At 49.8% G+C, this 16063-nt stretch overlaps 9 protein-coding genes across 9 annotated transcripts; 5 read left to right on the forward strand and 4 right to left on the reverse strand.

Annotated features, from left to right (window-relative positions):
- Window positions 1–1292: 1292 nt before the first annotated feature.
- M438DRAFT_265825 (uncharacterized protein) lies at window positions 1293–3674 on the reverse strand (the record flags this gene model as incomplete). The annotated part of the gene is made up of 3 exons (XM_029900056.1): window positions 1293–1618; window positions 1939–1973; window positions 2170–3674. 3 exons carry the CDS (start codon window positions 3672–3674, stop codon window positions 1293–1295), a joined length of 1866 nt encoding a protein of 621 aa, XP_029765144.1.
- Window positions 3675–5536: 1862 nt separating this feature from the next.
- On the forward strand, window positions 5537–6774 carry M438DRAFT_265320 (pectin methylesterase; the record flags this gene model as incomplete). The annotated part of the gene is made up of 2 exons (XM_029900013.1): window positions 5537–6145; window positions 6211–6774. 2 exons carry the CDS (start codon window positions 5537–5539, stop codon window positions 6772–6774), a joined length of 1173 nt encoding a protein of 390 aa, XP_029765145.1.
- On the reverse strand, window positions 6766–8109 carry M438DRAFT_342492 (uncharacterized protein). The gene is made up of 2 exons (XM_029904771.1): window positions 8032–8109; window positions 6766–7982 (listed from the first exon to the last, which is right to left on the reverse strand). The coding sequence occupies exons 1-2, from the start codon at window positions 8080–8082 to the stop codon at window positions 6855–6857; spliced, it is 1179 nt and encodes a 392-aa protein (XP_029765146.1). The 5' UTR covers window positions 8083–8109; the 3' UTR covers window positions 6766–6854.
- A 365-nt stretch (window positions 8110–8474) lies between these two features.
- On the forward strand, window positions 8475–9104 carry M438DRAFT_342494 (uncharacterized protein). The gene has a single exon (XM_029904772.1). The coding sequence runs from the start codon at window positions 8529–8531 to the stop codon at window positions 9012–9014; it is 486 nt and encodes a 161-aa protein (XP_029765147.1). The 5' UTR covers window positions 8475–8528; the 3' UTR covers window positions 9015–9104.
- Window positions 9105–9203: 99 nt separating this feature from the next.
- M438DRAFT_331811 (uncharacterized protein) lies at window positions 9204–10147 on the forward strand (the record flags this gene model as incomplete). Its single annotated transcript, XM_029903436.1, has 3 exons — window positions 9204–9243; window positions 9293–9580; window positions 9633–10147. 3 exons carry the CDS (start codon window positions 9204–9206, stop codon window positions 10145–10147), a joined length of 843 nt encoding a protein of 280 aa, XP_029765148.1.
- Window positions 10148–10306: 159 nt separating this feature from the next.
- Window positions 10307–11201, forward strand: M438DRAFT_94789 (uncharacterized protein). Its single transcript, XM_029910418.1, has 2 exons — window positions 10307–10385; window positions 10433–11201. Exons 1-2 carry the CDS (start codon window positions 10349–10351, stop codon window positions 10957–10959), a joined length of 564 nt encoding a protein of 187 aa, XP_029765149.1. The 5' UTR covers window positions 10307–10348; the 3' UTR covers window positions 10960–11201.
- Window positions 11202–11597: 396 nt separating this feature from the next.
- M438DRAFT_402732 (uncharacterized protein) lies at window positions 11598–12976 on the forward strand. Its single transcript, XM_029909614.1, has 2 exons — window positions 11598–11799; window positions 11850–12976. Exons 1-2 carry the CDS (start codon window positions 11763–11765, stop codon window positions 12827–12829), a joined length of 1017 nt encoding a protein of 338 aa, XP_029765150.1. The 5' UTR covers window positions 11598–11762; the 3' UTR covers window positions 12830–12976.
- Window positions 12977–13135: 159 nt separating this feature from the next.
- M438DRAFT_362215 (uncharacterized protein) lies at window positions 13136–13623 on the reverse strand (the record flags this gene model as incomplete). Its single annotated transcript, XM_029907566.1, has 2 exons — window positions 13136–13401; window positions 13461–13623. 2 exons carry the CDS (start codon window positions 13621–13623, stop codon window positions 13136–13138), a joined length of 429 nt encoding a protein of 142 aa, XP_029765151.1.
- An 887-nt stretch (window positions 13624–14510) lies between these two features.
- On the reverse strand, window positions 14511–15567 carry M438DRAFT_264538 (NAD(P)-binding protein; the record flags this gene model as incomplete). Its single annotated transcript, XM_029899957.1, has 4 exons — window positions 14511–14617; window positions 14674–15037; window positions 15086–15367; window positions 15421–15567. 4 exons carry the CDS (start codon window positions 15565–15567, stop codon window positions 14511–14513), a joined length of 900 nt encoding a protein of 299 aa, XP_029765152.1.
- Window positions 15568–16063: the final 496 nt, after the last annotated feature.

A 16063-nucleotide genomic window follows, 5' to 3' on the forward strand; every position in this document is an offset into this window, starting at 1 on the left:
AGATGAAGCTCTGCAAAGTCTTTTCAACAGCACTGCTGATTGGGCTTATGGCAGACTCATCGGAGGAGACAGTCATTCTGGACAGTCGAGCTCTGAGGAAGGAAGCTCGTAGACGAAGTATCTCGCGGTGCAATGTAGATGGGCTGATGGATGGCTCTGGAATGGAAAATTTTACCAAAATGGCTGCCAAATGGCGCAAAAGAAATAAGCGACCTTGGAGAGGATCGAACCATTGAATTTCCAAAAAGGAAGTCGAGTTACCATTCCGCTGCACTAGGTGATACAGACGCTGTCGCAACAGGAGATCACATGGAGGGTTTGATTGGCTCGATGGAATCGAGGATGCTTTGATTCATTAACAAGCTTCATTCCGTTTGTTTGCAATTATCAAGTTGATCACTGCCTCAGACAGCATTGTGATCCATAAACGACTGGAAGTTGTTCTAACCATCAATTGGAAGCGTAGAAGCGGATGGGCAAATCTCCCTTGTCAAAGAGACAAAGCACAGATCGTTCACACCCGCAATTCAAACAAAGCACATTCTCATTGTGCCCTTCGTTTAGCATACCTCTCGCTAGTTTTGTTTTCTTTCTCTTGTTATCAGTGCAATGGTCAGACTTGAAGAATTGACAAAGCGGCGCAGCCTTCATTGGTTCTAGAGGTGAAGCAGCTTGTAACTTTGTGTCATTTTGTCAGTGATCAAACTACTGTGAGAATGTGCTAGGAGCTTCTGCAATTAATCGCTGCTCTATATGTCTGCTGCCTCGGAAGTAGCACCAAAGTAGATTGTTACATCTCGCCGCATCCTTGCCCTAGATCTGCATCAGGAGAGAGGCAAAATGAGTATCACCATCAGGTCACACAAGGTCCTACGCCTCTCACGTCCCCTGTACAGGTCTTGCTAGGCGCGAACCACGTCGCAAATATCGGTTTGTCCTTGTAGCCAGCCGAAAGGGTAGGGAAAATTTACAAACTTGTCAGCACCTCAGCTATGTGAGTGAAACAGAACTCGATCTTTCCTCTTGCACCTTTAGATATTGAGCCTTTCTTGCGAGTCACAACCGGTCTTAATTCGAAGGCATGAATGGAGCGGGGATAAAGTGATATCGTACATCTTGCTGTGCTTCAGCGCCTTCTCTTTACCCAGGATTGCTGATGGTAGAGTCAAACTTTCGCACGGAGAAAGACATACTCCATATCTTGGAGAAAATTAATATCTCTGAACGACTTTATGTGCACAACCCCCAAACGCCATGCTAAATACTACGACAAAAGGAAAAACACAATTATCTTAATACCCAGTCTCATTCTCCGCATCCTTCTCAGGCTTCTTGACCTGATCCAATGCACCGCTCTCATAAGCAATATTCTCAATCATCTTCAACGCATTTAGCTCCTTTTCATCAAAGGCCTTCAACCCATCGCTCTTCAAACAACACATGTTATCCGCGCCAATACCCCACTCAGCCCACTCTCCGTCCTTCTTTTTCTCGCCCATGTAGAATTCGAAAGTGGAGACTTTGGAGGCGGCTTCGTGTTTGTTCTGTTGGATCCAGCCGTTGAACCACATGGGTCTGCCAGAGAGAGACAGGTGGAGCAATTGTGGGGAACAGAGGACTGCGTATTGGTTTGTGAGGTTGAGCATAGCGGGGCCGGTGAGGTTTGTGTGTTTGGCGTTCAGCGCAATGTCGAACCAGTCGTCACGTTTGGTGAGGTGGCGGCGGGACAGGGAGCGTTCGGATTTGACAGCAGGCTCGGAAACAGGGGAAGCGAGTTCCTCCTCAGATTTCCCGGCGAGAGCGTCGGTGGTAGGGGTGGAGATGTTTTGGGCAGAGACAGGGTGTTCTGGCTCCTTGAATTGAGGGGTAGCGTTTTCTGCTTCTGCTGCTTCAACGGCTCTCAGGACATCATCGTGAGTGGTTGGAGGGTAGATGAACTCGGTTTCTCCTTCGGCTCCGGTTGATTCTGAAGGCTCTTTGTTGTCTTCTGTGGGATTTTCGGCGTCCTCCCTTTCTCCGCCGGCAGTTTCCTCGTTTTGGGTCTCTGTGGGTGATTCTTGACTCTCGCCATTTTCAAGCTTGGTCAAGCTGTCCAGCTGATCCTTGAACTCTTCCGCATCAGTTTTATGCGGCTGTTGCTCAATCGCTGCCGTGTCCAGCACATTCAACTTCAGTTCCTCATCGGTCTTTTCTTCTTCCTTCTTCTCCTCCCCTTTATCCTTGGGCTTCTCGATCGGCTCAATGTTGCTGACAGTACCCATGTTGCCAGCCTCGCCCTGGTGGAAGTGGTAGTCCGTGTCGCCAGCGAGCTCGAACCCAATCCACCAAGTCTCTTTGTCACCCCACCAGAAAGAGTAAGTACCCTTTCCAGCATCGCTGTCATCACGATCAGGGCCGTTGAGTCTTGCGGTCAAGAAGACGCTCAAGAAGTGTCTCCACTTATCGACGACCACGACACCTGACTCTTGATATTCACCACTCTCACCACTCCACCATCTGCTTTGTCTAGCTTTACCAGAGACCGGCTTAGGCAATATCTTACGAAGGAAAGATTTCTTGTCTTGGGGGAAGACAACGCGATCGCGGAAGAAGAGAGCTCCAGTGTCGACGTAACCAGGCTCCTCGAACATCAGTTCCGGATTGTCGAAAAACAGAACATCAGCATCCAACAAGATGACCTCGCGGAAAGAGCTCAGGAAAGCGGCGAATGCTTTACCTGCCCAGCCTTTCAGTTCCCATCCCTGATCATTGACCATCTGCTCGATGTCGCGAGTGATGACATCAGAAATGGTCTCCAATTCTGCACGGGTGTCCTCACTCAAGTCGTCATCACCGAGGTACATGATTTCGACAGGCAGTGTGCAGCCCATTGCGCGGAATGATGAGATAGCGGTCTTGATGTAGGGAGCTTGGTCGTTGCTGCCAGAAATCACAATGCCACGACCAGCATTGTACATGTGCCCGTGAAGTGTCATGTGGTCGGAAAAGTAAGGAGTTGTCCAGGGGAAAAGAATCGTAGACATGCTCGACAAGAAAGTGCGGTACGTTTCGTACGCATGCATTGCTTCAAGTCTTGTGCCTGCGGTAAAAGCAGAGATATCTTTAGCGTCGCGGATGTAGCGGAGAATGTCATCGCGTATGAAGGCGGTGTTGGAGAGACCGTCAGTAACGACATGTAATGCTTCCCATGCATCGAAGTATTTCTTGAACATGCGAACGCGAAGACCGAGCTCGCGAAGCTTTTCTTCGCCACCGCTCTTGATAGGCTGAGTTAGGGCTTTGTTGTAGACTTCATCAGGGCTGAGGTGTAGGACTGCGCGAAGGGCCAAGTCGATGTCGTAAGGTTGGTTGGTGTGGATAGTGTAGTATAGCGGCTTCCCTGTCTTGTGTAGCGACCCGATAATCTCCGCTTTGATGTCCGTCGTCGATTTGATTGGTATCGTCGGGGTTGTAATGCTTGTTGTAGTATTAGTTGTGTTGGTTGAGAGACCAGATGAGACGTAGTTCCATTCTGGATGGGTGGCTACGCTTGTGTAGAGGAGATAGCAGAACAAAGCGCATCCTGTAAAGACAAGACCCTTGACGATCTTGAGACACCTCGAAGGGCTGCTGACGTAATTCGATATTGATTCGGGGTCAAACTTCTCCAGATGTGGGCTCAACAGTCCAGTCATGGAGTCGAGTTGGTCCAGTCCTCTCATGTTGACATTTGTTCCAGGTCTGTGTAAGGTGCAAAGTCCAAGATGTTTGTTGTCCGGAGTCCAAACCCAGAATTTTTAGGTAATGTGAAGTCCAGGAAACCTATAGTCAGAGATAGAGAGAGAGAGAGAAGAGGAAGTAAGACCGGACGTGGGAGTTGATCCGGGATATACTTACGACGACCATACATCACCACTATAGTTTATTCAGCTATACTTCGTACTCACCATTCAGCTCGACATCACCTTGACAGCCAGCTCTAGGTTCAGCCATCACTGGTCAACGTTGTTCTAAAACGGGTATCGAAGCCTGCCATTGCGGGTAGGGGTGCGGACATCTCAAACTCAAACCAACAACGAGTGCCATATCAGCCACACGAGATAGCAGAGTCTTACTTGATACGACAGTCGAATTATAGGGACTAAACGTCGATGCTTACCACACCTGCCGGAGTCCGAAAAAGGCCATCATCAAGTCACTGGCTGAGCGACTTCCAAAGACATGATCGATTCCAGCTGATGTTGTTCAGCTGTTGTTGGAAGGACAAGGGCGAGCTGACGAGGCGTCGTCTGCTATCATCGGGGCTGCCGCGTGGCCAATGAGAAAAGGGCCAGACTTTCAACCGTCCGAACCATAGGATCTGGAGTTGGAAACCATCACCGTTGTGGAGATTTTTGCTTGTTCATCCTACTTCTGGGGACTTGCACATCAACGGCGGTTTCAATATAAATGTTGCGATAGAAGGATTTCGTCGGTTGAGGCGAATGCTACGCTTTACGAAGAAAGGGAAAAGTGATGGAGACATGTCGCAATTGTTTTCGGCCTTGCACGTTGTCAACAATCTCGGACATCAGCCGTTCTCAACCGCGTTTGGGAGACAAACAATCTTTTGGCACGTTCTGAATGTGGGAATCGTGGCAGCCACGCAACAACTCAAACTCAACCTTTCCACCAAAACCTCCAATTCATCAATCAAGCAATATAGTTGCGGACGGCGCTGATGTTGCGCGCATTGAGTGTCTCAAGTATGGTGTTCGTGATGACATCTTGGTCAAGCTCTGACGAGGCCTCATCTGCGCAAAGTCAGCCGTTACTGTGTAAACGTATCGCAAGTGGCGTGCATGTCGCCATCCCAGATACCGCCAATGAGACGAACAGTGGAAACACGTTTCTGAGCCTCCGAAAGTAATCCCAGACTTTCGCGTCGACGCTCATCTCAACAAAGCTTCGACATGAACACGAGCTCTTCAATTCACCGACACGAGATGCTTTATCAACACGACATCTTTCGAACTGCTTGATCGATTTTACGCCTTGGCAGTCAACGAGAGTGAACCGGTGTTTCGGTCAGCTCCTTTGGTCTGGACCCTCTTTGAAGCCTTTGCCGATTTCGCGGAGTTGGATCCGATCTGCTCGTATCTCGAGGCTGACTGCAACGTCTATTTTGCGTTCACGGACGAACTGACAACCGCCTGCGAAGAATGTCAAGATGGAATCTGTCTGAAGAACTTCCGCAAGTTGGAAGCTCATCATCATTGGAAACCCTCGGCTATGCGGTGGAAACCCCTCATTGGTGGATGATTTGAGGCCTGCAGATCACACACCATCTCCACACTTTACACCTCTTTCTCTCCGCAAACCTCCCCAGAAAATCTCCGCATGGCACACACGGCAGCATGCCTTGACGTGCGGCAAAGGGGAGAGATGTCTGGGGATAAATGCGGAGTCGACATCATGATCATATAGATCTTCCGTGAGCATGGGTAAGGTGTAGCATTATAAGAACAAGCATTACCGCCAAGTCCATCCTTCTTCTTGATCATCACAGTCGTTCAAGATGGTGACCACCAAGTCTCTCCTCTCAGTCTTCTCCCTCGGTCTGCTGGGTACCGCTCAAGCCTACAGTCGAGGCGAATGCCAATACCCTACACAGAATCCTCTCCAAGGTTGTCCTCAAGGAACTCTTCTGGTCGGTGCAGGACAGAAGTTCACTTCCATTCAATCTGCTGTCCTCAGTATTCCCAACAACACGGTACCCTACTATATCCTTATTCTTCCTGGAAACTACACCGAACAAGTCAACGTCACACGCCCTGGCCCTCTGACCCTGTTGGCCCAGACCAAGTACCCCAACGACAATACCAAGAATTCAGTCAACGTGATCTGGCACAATGCAACTGGAACAGCTAGCACAGGAAGCTACGACAACGCCTACACTTCCACCCTCACCATTGCTCCTACATTCAACAGTAGTTTGACCGGCAGTGGACCAACTGGCAATCAAGTGCCCGCAGGAACACCCTTCGGCAACACTGATTTCCGCGCTTACAACTTGAACTTCATCAACGACTATCTGCCCTACTCCGCCGGCCCTTCCCTAGCTCTAAGCGTCAGCTACGCAAACGCCGGATTCTACTACTGTGGATTCTACAGCTACCAAGATACCGTAAGCCGTTACCCTGCCCCCTTCCCATCCCCCTCCGAAATACATTGTACTGACAACCCTCAAAGGTCTATGTCGGCAAGTTGGGAAATGCATACATGTACAACTCCACCGTCGCGGGCCAAACCGACTTCCTCTATGGCTTCGGCACCCTATGGATCCAATCTTCTCTCCTATCTCTCCGTTCCTGCGGCGGTGGCATAACGGCTTGGAAAGGCACGAATACAACCTTCGTAAACCACTATGGCGTCTATATCCACGACTCCTTCGTCCGCGCCGCAAACTCCTCTCTGAATATCGTTGGCAAGTGCGCGCTAGGCAGACCATGGAATGCACTGCACAGGAGTATATTCGCAAACACCTACCTCGACGACTCGATTGAACCTAGTGGATACATCAAATGGAGTGCCACTGATCCTAGAGTCAATGGCAACACTACAATGGCGGAGTATAAAGATTATGGTCCCGGATGGAATGCAACGGGCAGAGCGGCAGGAAATGTAACAATTGTCATGACGGATGCGGAGTATGCTCCTTACAGCACTTTGGAAAAAGTGTTCCAGGAGCCTTTTACGGGCAAATTTGGGAATACGAAATGGATCGATAGGAAGCCTGTTGTGCATGGGAATTGAGAGGGTCTGACAAAAGGCGGGGTGGAAGGATAGTGGAGAAAAATATTCATATTGTGTTCGTTAGGTGTATGAGAATTACCTCAAGTTCTGGATTGCTTGTTCTTTCTTTTGCGCAGAGCTTCTTTTGAGCTCGTGTTGCCGGTGCTCTCGAGACTGGTGCCGAGACCCGAGTCGAAGAAGTCATCGCTCTCGTCTTCATCATCGGCTTCCAATGCAGTAGTCAGGAGTTGAGGAAACGGCTCTGGTTCCGTCTCTTCCTTTTTGATGGCTGGAGAGTTGTAACGCATAGCAGGCCCTTTGCTATATGTCGGGTATGTCCTCTCGGTGTCTGAGAGTCTAGCTGGATCTTCCTCTTCCGAGTCTTCGGCTTTGATGCGTCTGATGTCTGCATCTTCGGACTTGACTGCGGTGTCGTCGCCAGAGAAGATCCAAACGCTCAGGATAGCCCAGCAAATGGCGGTGAAGAGGACCTCAGTACCCCAGAAAGCGCCAATGAAGACGAAGGCGCTGGTGAGTCGGTGGTTATACATAACCCACCTCAAACCCTGGAAGCGAGCCTTGAAGACAACACTAGCTTCATAGATCTGCATGCGAGCAGAACTCTGCACTTGGATCTGCATAGTATCGGGAACATTCCTCCATCCTTTGGCAAAAGAAACACCAGTGAAGACAGGAACCTCCAGTGTTTCTGCTTCGAGTCGCCATCCCAGGATCAACCAGTGCAACTCAGTAGCCTTACGAGCGAGATCCACAACAGGCGAGTAGTAAGTCAAGATGGCAGACCTTCTCGAACTCGCCAACACCTTGTTCGTATCCACGCTCTTGACCACAGGCATCTTGCTCTCATCAACCACTGACCCCTTGTCTCCCGGCGCATAAAGCACAGTCTCGACCATGAAATTGCCAACTTCTGTGTTCGTCTTTGTACGCGGCAAACGTATCTGTATCTTGACATCATACGGCTGTAGACTAACCAGCTCTGGCGCCAAGTTTGCAATGCCCCATGGTGGAGATTCGAGAGAGTCGAACTGGAGATGGATAGGTCGCGAAAAACCGATACGGGGAATGTAGGTCCAGTAGAAGGCTAGGTACGCGGCAATTGAGACGAGTAGGAGGAGGAAGCAGGTGCTGAAGAAGAGGACCGAGGTCAGGTAGGCACGTTGGGCGGGTTTGGAAATGGCGATGCGGAGGGGGAGGAGTGCCGTGTTCTGTAGGTGTGTCAGTTGGGTGACGCCAATGGATGGAGGATATACTGACCTTAGCACGAGCGACAACGCCCTGCGGCTCGTCATCTTGGTAGTCGGACATGATTGACAAGTCGCATGGTCGTTGTGTTGGAAGAAGAAAGATGATACTGACTTCGTCCGTCTGTTCGCAACCACGTCACTGGCTTCACATGAAAGGTCCGAGCTTCAACCTCGTCAATGCTTTCTCCTTCGCCAGATCTTGTGTCATCATCAACCTTCTGCATGCATCAATGCGACAGTCATGATTTATGTTGTTGGTTCCAAGGTCTTGGACAACTAAACAAACCTTTGGTCATAATGCTCGATGCGAATGTGCATCATCTCAGCTCATGATTTCACGTGGTTGAGCTACAGGCTTTGCCTATTTTATGCTTCCAAGGAGGGGTAAAATATGATTGATCTTTCCTCTGGAGACTGTTCGTCTCATTTTGTTGCTTTAATAATATCCCTTCAAAATCAACATGTCTGATATCCAAGGTCTGAGAGCACAGATTTATGGTAAGCTTGATGAACTGCAAAGCAAAACTTACTGATGCTTTTGGTAAAGACAACTACCGAGCTGTTGACGCGAAGACCAAAGTCCATATCTTGGTCAGAAGGCACCTCGACGGACGATACCGAGCATGTGTGGCGGCCAAAGACAGCACCCGTTTCCCTCTCCTTCAAGACTTCGGAGAGATGAGTCTGACAGTCGTCGATGCTTTGAAAGCCTTGCTAGACAGAAGCTGTGAATGGCTCTATGAAGCTGAGGCTCGCGATGCCGAGTGTGAACTACGCCGCTTTAAGCGCTGGGTCTCCGAAACACCCGACGAACATGGCCAACAACCTGTCATCACGTCGAGGGAAGAGATTGAGAGAGTTGCTACCTGTTCAGTCCACGCGGCTGAGCTGGAAAGACTTCGGGTGAAGAACCTTCGCAGGATCGCCAATAGACAGCGCGCAAGGTCTCCAACGACTGTTCGTAGAGTTCGAGAAAGAAACGGAATTGCTTGATGCTACAATGTTTTGTCGAAGCCCTGCTTGCTTCTCGTAGTCTCGATACATGATCGGCTACATAGCGCACAATTATGCACGCTTATGCAGGATGCATTAAATCAAGCTCCAGACCCTTCTGCACCGTGGCTTCTGACCTCCACATCCCATCTTGGCTGCTTATTTCAACACCACAACATTTTCGTAAACATGACTACTGGATTTATAAGGCTAAAGGCGCAAGCTTTGGGTAAGTTACGCTTGTCTTGCACAAGATATCTGGGCTCATCGTTCTGCAGCGAACTACTTGGCCGCATATCCAGAAGCCCACTTGTTTGAACCCGAGGTCGTTGTTACAAAAGGCATGGGAAGTTACTGGGCCGGCATCGCAATCGACGATCGCACAAGTTATGTTCTCAAGCCCCAAAGGCCAGCTTCATCAGCTACAGCAGCTTTAGAATATCTTCTCGAGATGACGGAGCAGCTGTTCGCCAACAATCAGAATCCGGAAATTTCATCGAAGGACCCTATTGGTGTTTCCGAGATAGCTTTGTGGACTATAACTGAGCTGAAAGAGCAAATCCTTGGTAAGTTATGGTCCAGTACATAATTATCCAAGACTAATCAACCATCTCAAAGCAAACTACAAGCACATGCACTTCGCCCCCAACGAGCAGGATCCTGATATTGTCATCCTTAAGAAAGGCTTCGAATACTTCGCGGCTTGTGCGATCAAAGATCGCGCCAACTACGTGCTTCTAATGGAGAAACCCAGTCCATCTATGAGAGCAGCGCTGGAACACCTTCTGAACGTGACTGCTGAGAGTTTGACCGTCACGAGAGACAAGCTCGAAGAGATACATGCAATAGGATCTGATGAGCCACCTGAGTTCCACGAAGAAGAGTTGCAGTGGAACTTTTCATCGCCCCCTCTGAGCCCCGAGACCATGGCAGAATCGTCCATGATGATGGGCATAAGTCATGCACGAAAATCAAGAACAACAAACCATCCGGCTGGAACATCGGATTTGGCTGCATCATCGACCGTGTATCCTCGAGTACCGAAACGTCCGGCTTCTGTCATAGCGGACGAGGGAGAAGATGAAGCTGGTCCCAGCAGCTTGCCCAGGAACATCAGGAGCCGGCGGGAGTGATCCAAGATGAACTCTTGTTCACAATTCTTTATGCATGCGCACAACAATTGTGCATGTAGCTACCCCTCACGAACATCATCGACTTGTCCATCAATCCGAAGCTCCCTCAAGACATCTTCTGTACAGCTGTTGTGCAGTATAACCAGACCTTCCAGCACAACCGCAACTCCCAAAGTGCTCATCAGATTCTCCAGAGTCATCATGCCAGACATCCAAGAACTCCGAACCCAAATCCTTGGTATGCTGCCCTATTACCTACGCATCACTCCCCACTGACCTCTCCAGCCAACTTCAAATTCATGAAATGGCTCACCGATGAAGAAGTCCAAGACTGCGATGTCATCACCATAAAGAAAGGCACATCCTACCACGCCCTCATCGTCCGTCCTTGCCGTCGCAAGCCCGTGTTGCGAATGCAACAACGGAGCCCGTCTGTCAGAACAGCCCTCAAGTATCTACTTGACATGACTTCTGAGCATCTGGCTACTGTCGATGATATGTTTTCCAAGGATCCTGCAAAGTATCCGTGGGATGAGGCGAGTACTGAGTTTGATCTATGGAGGGCGAGGTTTAGGGCTGAAGCGGCTGTCACGCCGCCTTTGAGTCCGGATCCGGTGGTTGTGAGGGATGAGCGTGATCTATCAGTCATGCAGGAGACTGTAACACATGATTCTGGGACTAGACCTGACGCGCCGTTGGCCGGCTCACGAGCTGTAAAGCGTAGTGCTTCGGCCATGGAAGATGAGATCGCTGAAGTTGGAATTGCTCCAAGTGCTTCGAGACGTCGAAGTGCTCGTCTGAGAAGTGCTTGAGTGTTGGGGTTGAGCAATACATGATGTCGATGTCTTCCTATCTCGTTCATAAATTATGAGAGTCGGACCGTGACGCATCCGGCAGACAGTTGACTCTTCGTATGATGGCAGACTTCAGATGCAAGCAATCCGGAAACCGAAGTAGGATTGGAACACATTGCGATGGATGTACGTTGAGAAAAGATGTACATGTATGGACGCGAGGAATCCTGTTGGAAGAACGTCGTGAGTGTTGGACAGTCCTAGTGCAGTCTGGGTGACCCTGGTTTCAAAAGAGGGATGGACAGACAACAGGCTATGGTACACTCGCGGACTCCTTGATCCTTGATTCGAGTGCATCTTGAGTTTGAATGAGATACTGACCTGTTCTCTGGTGCATGGCTTTCCGCTGCGACGCATCGAGAGTCTGCAAATTTGCGATATAAACAGGAAGCTCACGCCAAGAGTGCCAGAGCTATAGATAACAAGTCGCAGATATATGTGAAGGTAGATGTTCGTGAGAGTTTCGGCGCAGAGGGATAAGAACTTGTGCAACCCAATGCTGCACAACGTATGCATAAATTATGACGTTGCTGCTCCGCGTCTCGAACGCGTCCCTTGAGTTGACCTTCACTTCCTCGAACACACAACCATCTTCATACTTTGACAGGCGTCAATTGCCTGTATGAACTTGAAACCGACTCTGAACAAATATTCTTTGTCTTTCGCCTACTTGTGCCAGCGTTGGTCTGCCTTGAGCACCTCACAACAAGTCTCCGCCATTAACTCCGCGCCTCTGACAACGTTTCCAACCCTTGCTTATCATGGCTGAGATCCATGGACTCAGAGAGCAAATTCTTGGTAAAACACATCGAATTGATAGATTTCCGACTTGGACTGATATCGTGTAGCAAACTATGGATTTATGGGATATGAAAAGCCGACATCTGAAGTCGATGTCGTCGTCAGATATCTCGACGACAGGTACTATCGCGCCTCGCTAGCAGACAAATCTTCCGGCGAAAACATCTGTCAAGAGGATCGCGAAGCCAAATCCGTCAAGGATGCTTTGGCGCATCTACTGTCTCACACTTGTGCATACCTTGGTCGTCCTCCTAACATGCTCGGCACTGGCTCCACACAGCAACCCACAAGCCCTGCGGTAAAGAAGACCAGAGGAAGACCGAAGAGCATTCTACCCTCGACCGCTGCTACTCCTGTAAAGCCTGCTGTTAAGTCCAATGCGAAGAAGGGTGCTGTGGCAGTGAAGACCAAGGTCGCAACACCCGTTGTTCCAGCTAAACGTGGTCGTGGTAGACCACGCAAGTCCGAGGTACAAGAGCCCGCAGTCGCCAGTGTCGCTCGCCCTAGAGGAAGACCCCGCAAGAACCTGGCTCCTGTCGAGATCGCTGGACCTGATGTGTTGAATGGAGCCCTCACTGCACCAGTAAAGCGCGGAAGAGGGAGACCGAGGAAATCCATCGCCACCCCCGCGGCAACAACCGGCTCAAAACGCAGTGCATCCGCACTAGGAGACGAGAAACCCGAGACCAACAAGTCTCGCAAGACCATCAATGATGAAGAAATGCAGGATCGCATTAGCGCAGACGAACTCGGAGATGAAGCAGGTTTGGCTGCTCCTTTCACTCCTCAAGTCTGGTTTCCCACTTACGTTTCAAGGATTGCTAGAGTTGTCTACCACTGCATTCACGGCGGACCTGAAGGAGGATTAACGGAAGAAGAAATCGCTCGACGAACTACCTTGCGGTTGGAAGATGTCATCGCTGGGTTACGAGAGATGAGTGAGAAGAGTGGCATTGTTGGTAATGCAGATGCGGTGGGAGAGATGAAATGGGCGCTGCTTGATGAGTGGGATGATGAGGTTGAGTAGGAATGATGAAGAGCTTGTGCTCTCCCTTTTGTGAACAAAGCAAGCAATCAAGCCAGCACTTTTGTGAAGTTGTTCAAGCTCTCAGAGAACATACTCGGTCTCCTTACATGTACAACTTTCTTCACGCTTCTACACAGGTAAAATGTCATCGCGCTGCAAAGTGGTTGATTCGAAAATTTACACAGCAGCCACCTCAACCCTTCCCCTATATCCCTATACTGCCGTTCTTCGAGGTCGACTTAGGCTATACCAGCATTAGTAAGCCAATATGATAGCTTTCAGGGTATTACCACTTACACTCAACCCCTAGCGGATCTGCCAGAAGGGGCGGGGGAGCTTGCGAGCCGGGGTACCCTGGCCACGGTAGCGACCGCAGAGCACGCAACCACAACGAGCAACATCACCACGCAAGATTGCGATGATGTGGGGGATGAAGCTGACAAAGGAGGTCCATTGACCTCCACGGGGATGGCCGTGGCAGGTATGGACAGGCCTGCCTTTGGCGTTGGTATACACCGTGGCGATGTAGCCCGGGGGCAGGTTCAGGACGCGAAGACTGCCGTTGAAGGGCACTATGAAGCTAATCAGTACCCGATAGTAAAGAGATGACTGCAAAATCTAAATCTCTTACCGAATTCCAAGGCATGGTGGGCTAGGATGTAGTCTCTGAGGACCACGAGCAGGGGAGCGAGAGGCTGAGCTTGACGTTGGCCTTGGTTAGGGCCTAGGGTTGGCCAGAGGCGAGAGTCGCCGTCGCTAACGTAGTTGGCGAAGTCGATGATGGTGCAAGACATGGTGAAGTCGACTTTCGCACGTGACTATGGGCGCTAGAGAAGACGCTCGGGCCTCCTGCTGTGCATAAAAAAGGGTGACATTTGAGGCGGTCTATGCTTCTCGCCGACTAAGCGATGAGGCTTGGCGATATTCATGAACGACATCACAGTAACAAAGTGTTCATGTTTGTCTGCGAACCCATACGTATCGGGTTCGTCAATCGACACCAGGACGAACGTCGCTTAGTGTTATCAAGGTCCTCGAAATTATCTTGGTACCATGCACGATGCTTTTTGGGATAGACGCCTGGCCCATGGACACCCTGATTTGCACCAACTGAACACTATGCTTGAGCAACTCCTGGCTGTCCACCTGCCGCCAAATCGTTCGTCTGAAGGCAAGATGAATTTCATCTTGGCATAGCTGACCACAGAGAGATCAGACGAGAGGCGCTCTCAGTGGTCGTGCATCCGCTCATGAAAAACATCTTGAATTTCGACAAGGTTATCACGAATCCTATGGGTAAGAGGGAGCCCGCTCAGAGCTCTAGAAGATGTAGCCGCAAGGTTGACAACTGATCTGAGAGTCTGGTCGCTCTCAGCCTTCCAGCAAAGTAGTCGCCAAATAATCCATCTTGACGCAAGATGATTTTCAAATTGAGACGCTGGTCCATGGAGAGTAGCTGAGCGTGTCACTCTCTGTGGACATCTAGTGTGTTGCAGAAATCATCTTGCATCTCGACAGGCAGTCGAAATTCTTCGCTTTGAAAGGAGAGATGGCTTCCGAGTCGGGTATAGAACATGGAAAAGCACGATTTGGTTGAGATTCACATCTTTCAGGTTAAGATTTATATTGCTTCTTGATAGAACTTGAACCCTAGCTCACTATCTCCCTAGGTCGTCGTCATTCACCAAGTATAACCCTCAGGACCAAGTTTTCCGTTGAGGAAAGCGAGCTTCAACAACTTTTTCTCCTTGATCTCATCCCTGTGCTTCTCCATCTCCTCAACATCCCCTGTCACAGAAGTCAGCAAAACTGTCCGCAGATCTTAGAACAGATATAAAACTTACAGTTGACGCTGGTGAAACCACCACGCAGATACTCAGCCTTGGGAGTAGCGAGGTAAAGCGATACAGCACCGGTTAACATGCCAGGATCTTTGGCGAAAGGAGCGAACGCATCAACCACCATACCGCGCTTGCTCTTAGTGGCGGCTACTATACCAGGGTGTAAGGTGAAGACGCGGAGGTCAGGCTTTTCGGCATCGAGGTACTCGGAGAGCTTGATGACTGCGAGCTTGGAGGTAGAGTAGGATGATATGCCAGGGGCGGTCATGGAGGCGCCCAAGCTGACGAGGTTGATCAGTGTGCCGCTGCTGCCGAAGGTCTTGAGGTAATGGTGGGTCAGAGTGTAAGTGCCCTTCACATTGACCTCCTGTTTTACATCAGTGTCAGACTCGTCAAGTGGTAGGGGGCAGCTTACAAAGTCAGTCCACCATTGCTGGGGTATCATGTCTCCAACAGGACCACCGGTCATAGTACCAGCGGTGTTGACAACAACATCGACTTTGCCAAAGGTAGTCTTAGCCTGGCTAAACAATTCCTCGACATCGGCTTCGGAGGTCAAATCAGCAGTCATCGTCAACACTTTGACATCTTTGTTGATAGAAGAAATCGCCCCTGCGGGCTCCTGGAGCAGCGAAGCTTTACGGCCGACGAGGATGATACCCTCGGCTCCAGCAATTGCCCAAGCACGGGCAGTCTCCTGTTTTGTGTCAGTCTTTAGGAAGTCGGAAGTATAGATTTATGATATCGTACTCCTCCGATGCCGCCACCAGCCCCAGTGATCAAGACGACTTTGCCAGCTGCATTCTGCTCAGGGTTCTTGGGGTCGATAGCAGGATAGACATCACGGCGAAGGCTTTTGGTGAATTGGAAGGGGATGGTGTAGGCGTTGGCGTCCATTGTTGCGGAAGATTGTTCAAGACCTTGTACTGAAATTGTAAGACTGAATCAAGTATTGATGATCCTGCCAGACTTTTTCAAGGTCGCGGCTTGCTTCTTATCATATGATACCGCAGTTTGGGAGACTCTACTCAAATGATCAGAACTGGACGGATTGATCAGCCTCGCTTATTTCTGCCATGGTCGCTATCTACTGAAGCATCGACGGTAGCAGCTTCACGTCAGCAGATAGCCCGACGGTTGGTCTCTCTTGTCATGACGGTTGGTCTCTCTTGTCATGACGGGTAGTCTCCCTCGCCGTGCGCAAAATATACCAGAGTGATTGGAAGCAACATCTAAACTCGGTCGTCCATTTGCTCCGAGCATGTGTAAGCAGACGATATGGAAAAGAAGGTAAATTGGATATCAGCAGAAGCTATCATTGGTGCGAATGATCCCAAACAATTAAATGAACAGTGAAAATCACGCAAATCAGTCGAATTATCTATCCCATCCC

This window comes from Aureobasidium pullulans (genome assembly GCF_000721785.1).
Source record: "Aureobasidium pullulans EXF-150 unplaced genomic scaffold scaffold_2, whole genome shotgun sequence".
Taxonomy (NCBI): Eukaryota; Fungi; Ascomycota; class Dothideomycetes; order Dothideales; family Saccotheciaceae; genus Aureobasidium; species Aureobasidium pullulans.

Excerpts from the sequence above, each read along its gene's own strand:
- M438DRAFT_342492 (XM_029904771.1), bottom strand. The coding sequence starts at position 8,082 with ATGTCCGACTACCAAGATGACGAGCCGCAGGGCGTTGTCGCTCGTGCT. Across the intron at positions 7,983-8,031 it reads GCGTTGTCGCTCGTGCTAAG|AACACGGCACTCCTCCCCCT; the intron begins GTCAGTATATCC and ends ACACACCTACAG.
- M438DRAFT_342494 (XM_029904772.1), top strand. The coding sequence starts at position 8,529 with ATGAACTGCAAAGCAAAACTTACTGATGCTTTTGGTAAAGACAACTAC.
- M438DRAFT_94789 (XM_029910418.1), top strand. The coding sequence starts at position 10,349 with ATGCCAGACATCCAAGAACTCCGAACCCAAATCCTTG. Across the intron at positions 10,386-10,432 it reads ACTCCGAACCCAAATCCTTG|CCAACTTCAAATTCATGAAA; the intron begins GTATGCTGCCCT and ends TGACCTCTCCAG.
- M438DRAFT_402732 (XM_029909614.1), top strand. The coding sequence starts at position 11,763 with ATGGCTGAGATCCATGGACTCAGAGAGCAAATTCTTG. Across the intron at positions 11,800-11,849 it reads ACTCAGAGAGCAAATTCTTG|CAAACTATGGATTTATGGGA; the intron begins GTAAAACACATC and ends GATATCGTGTAG.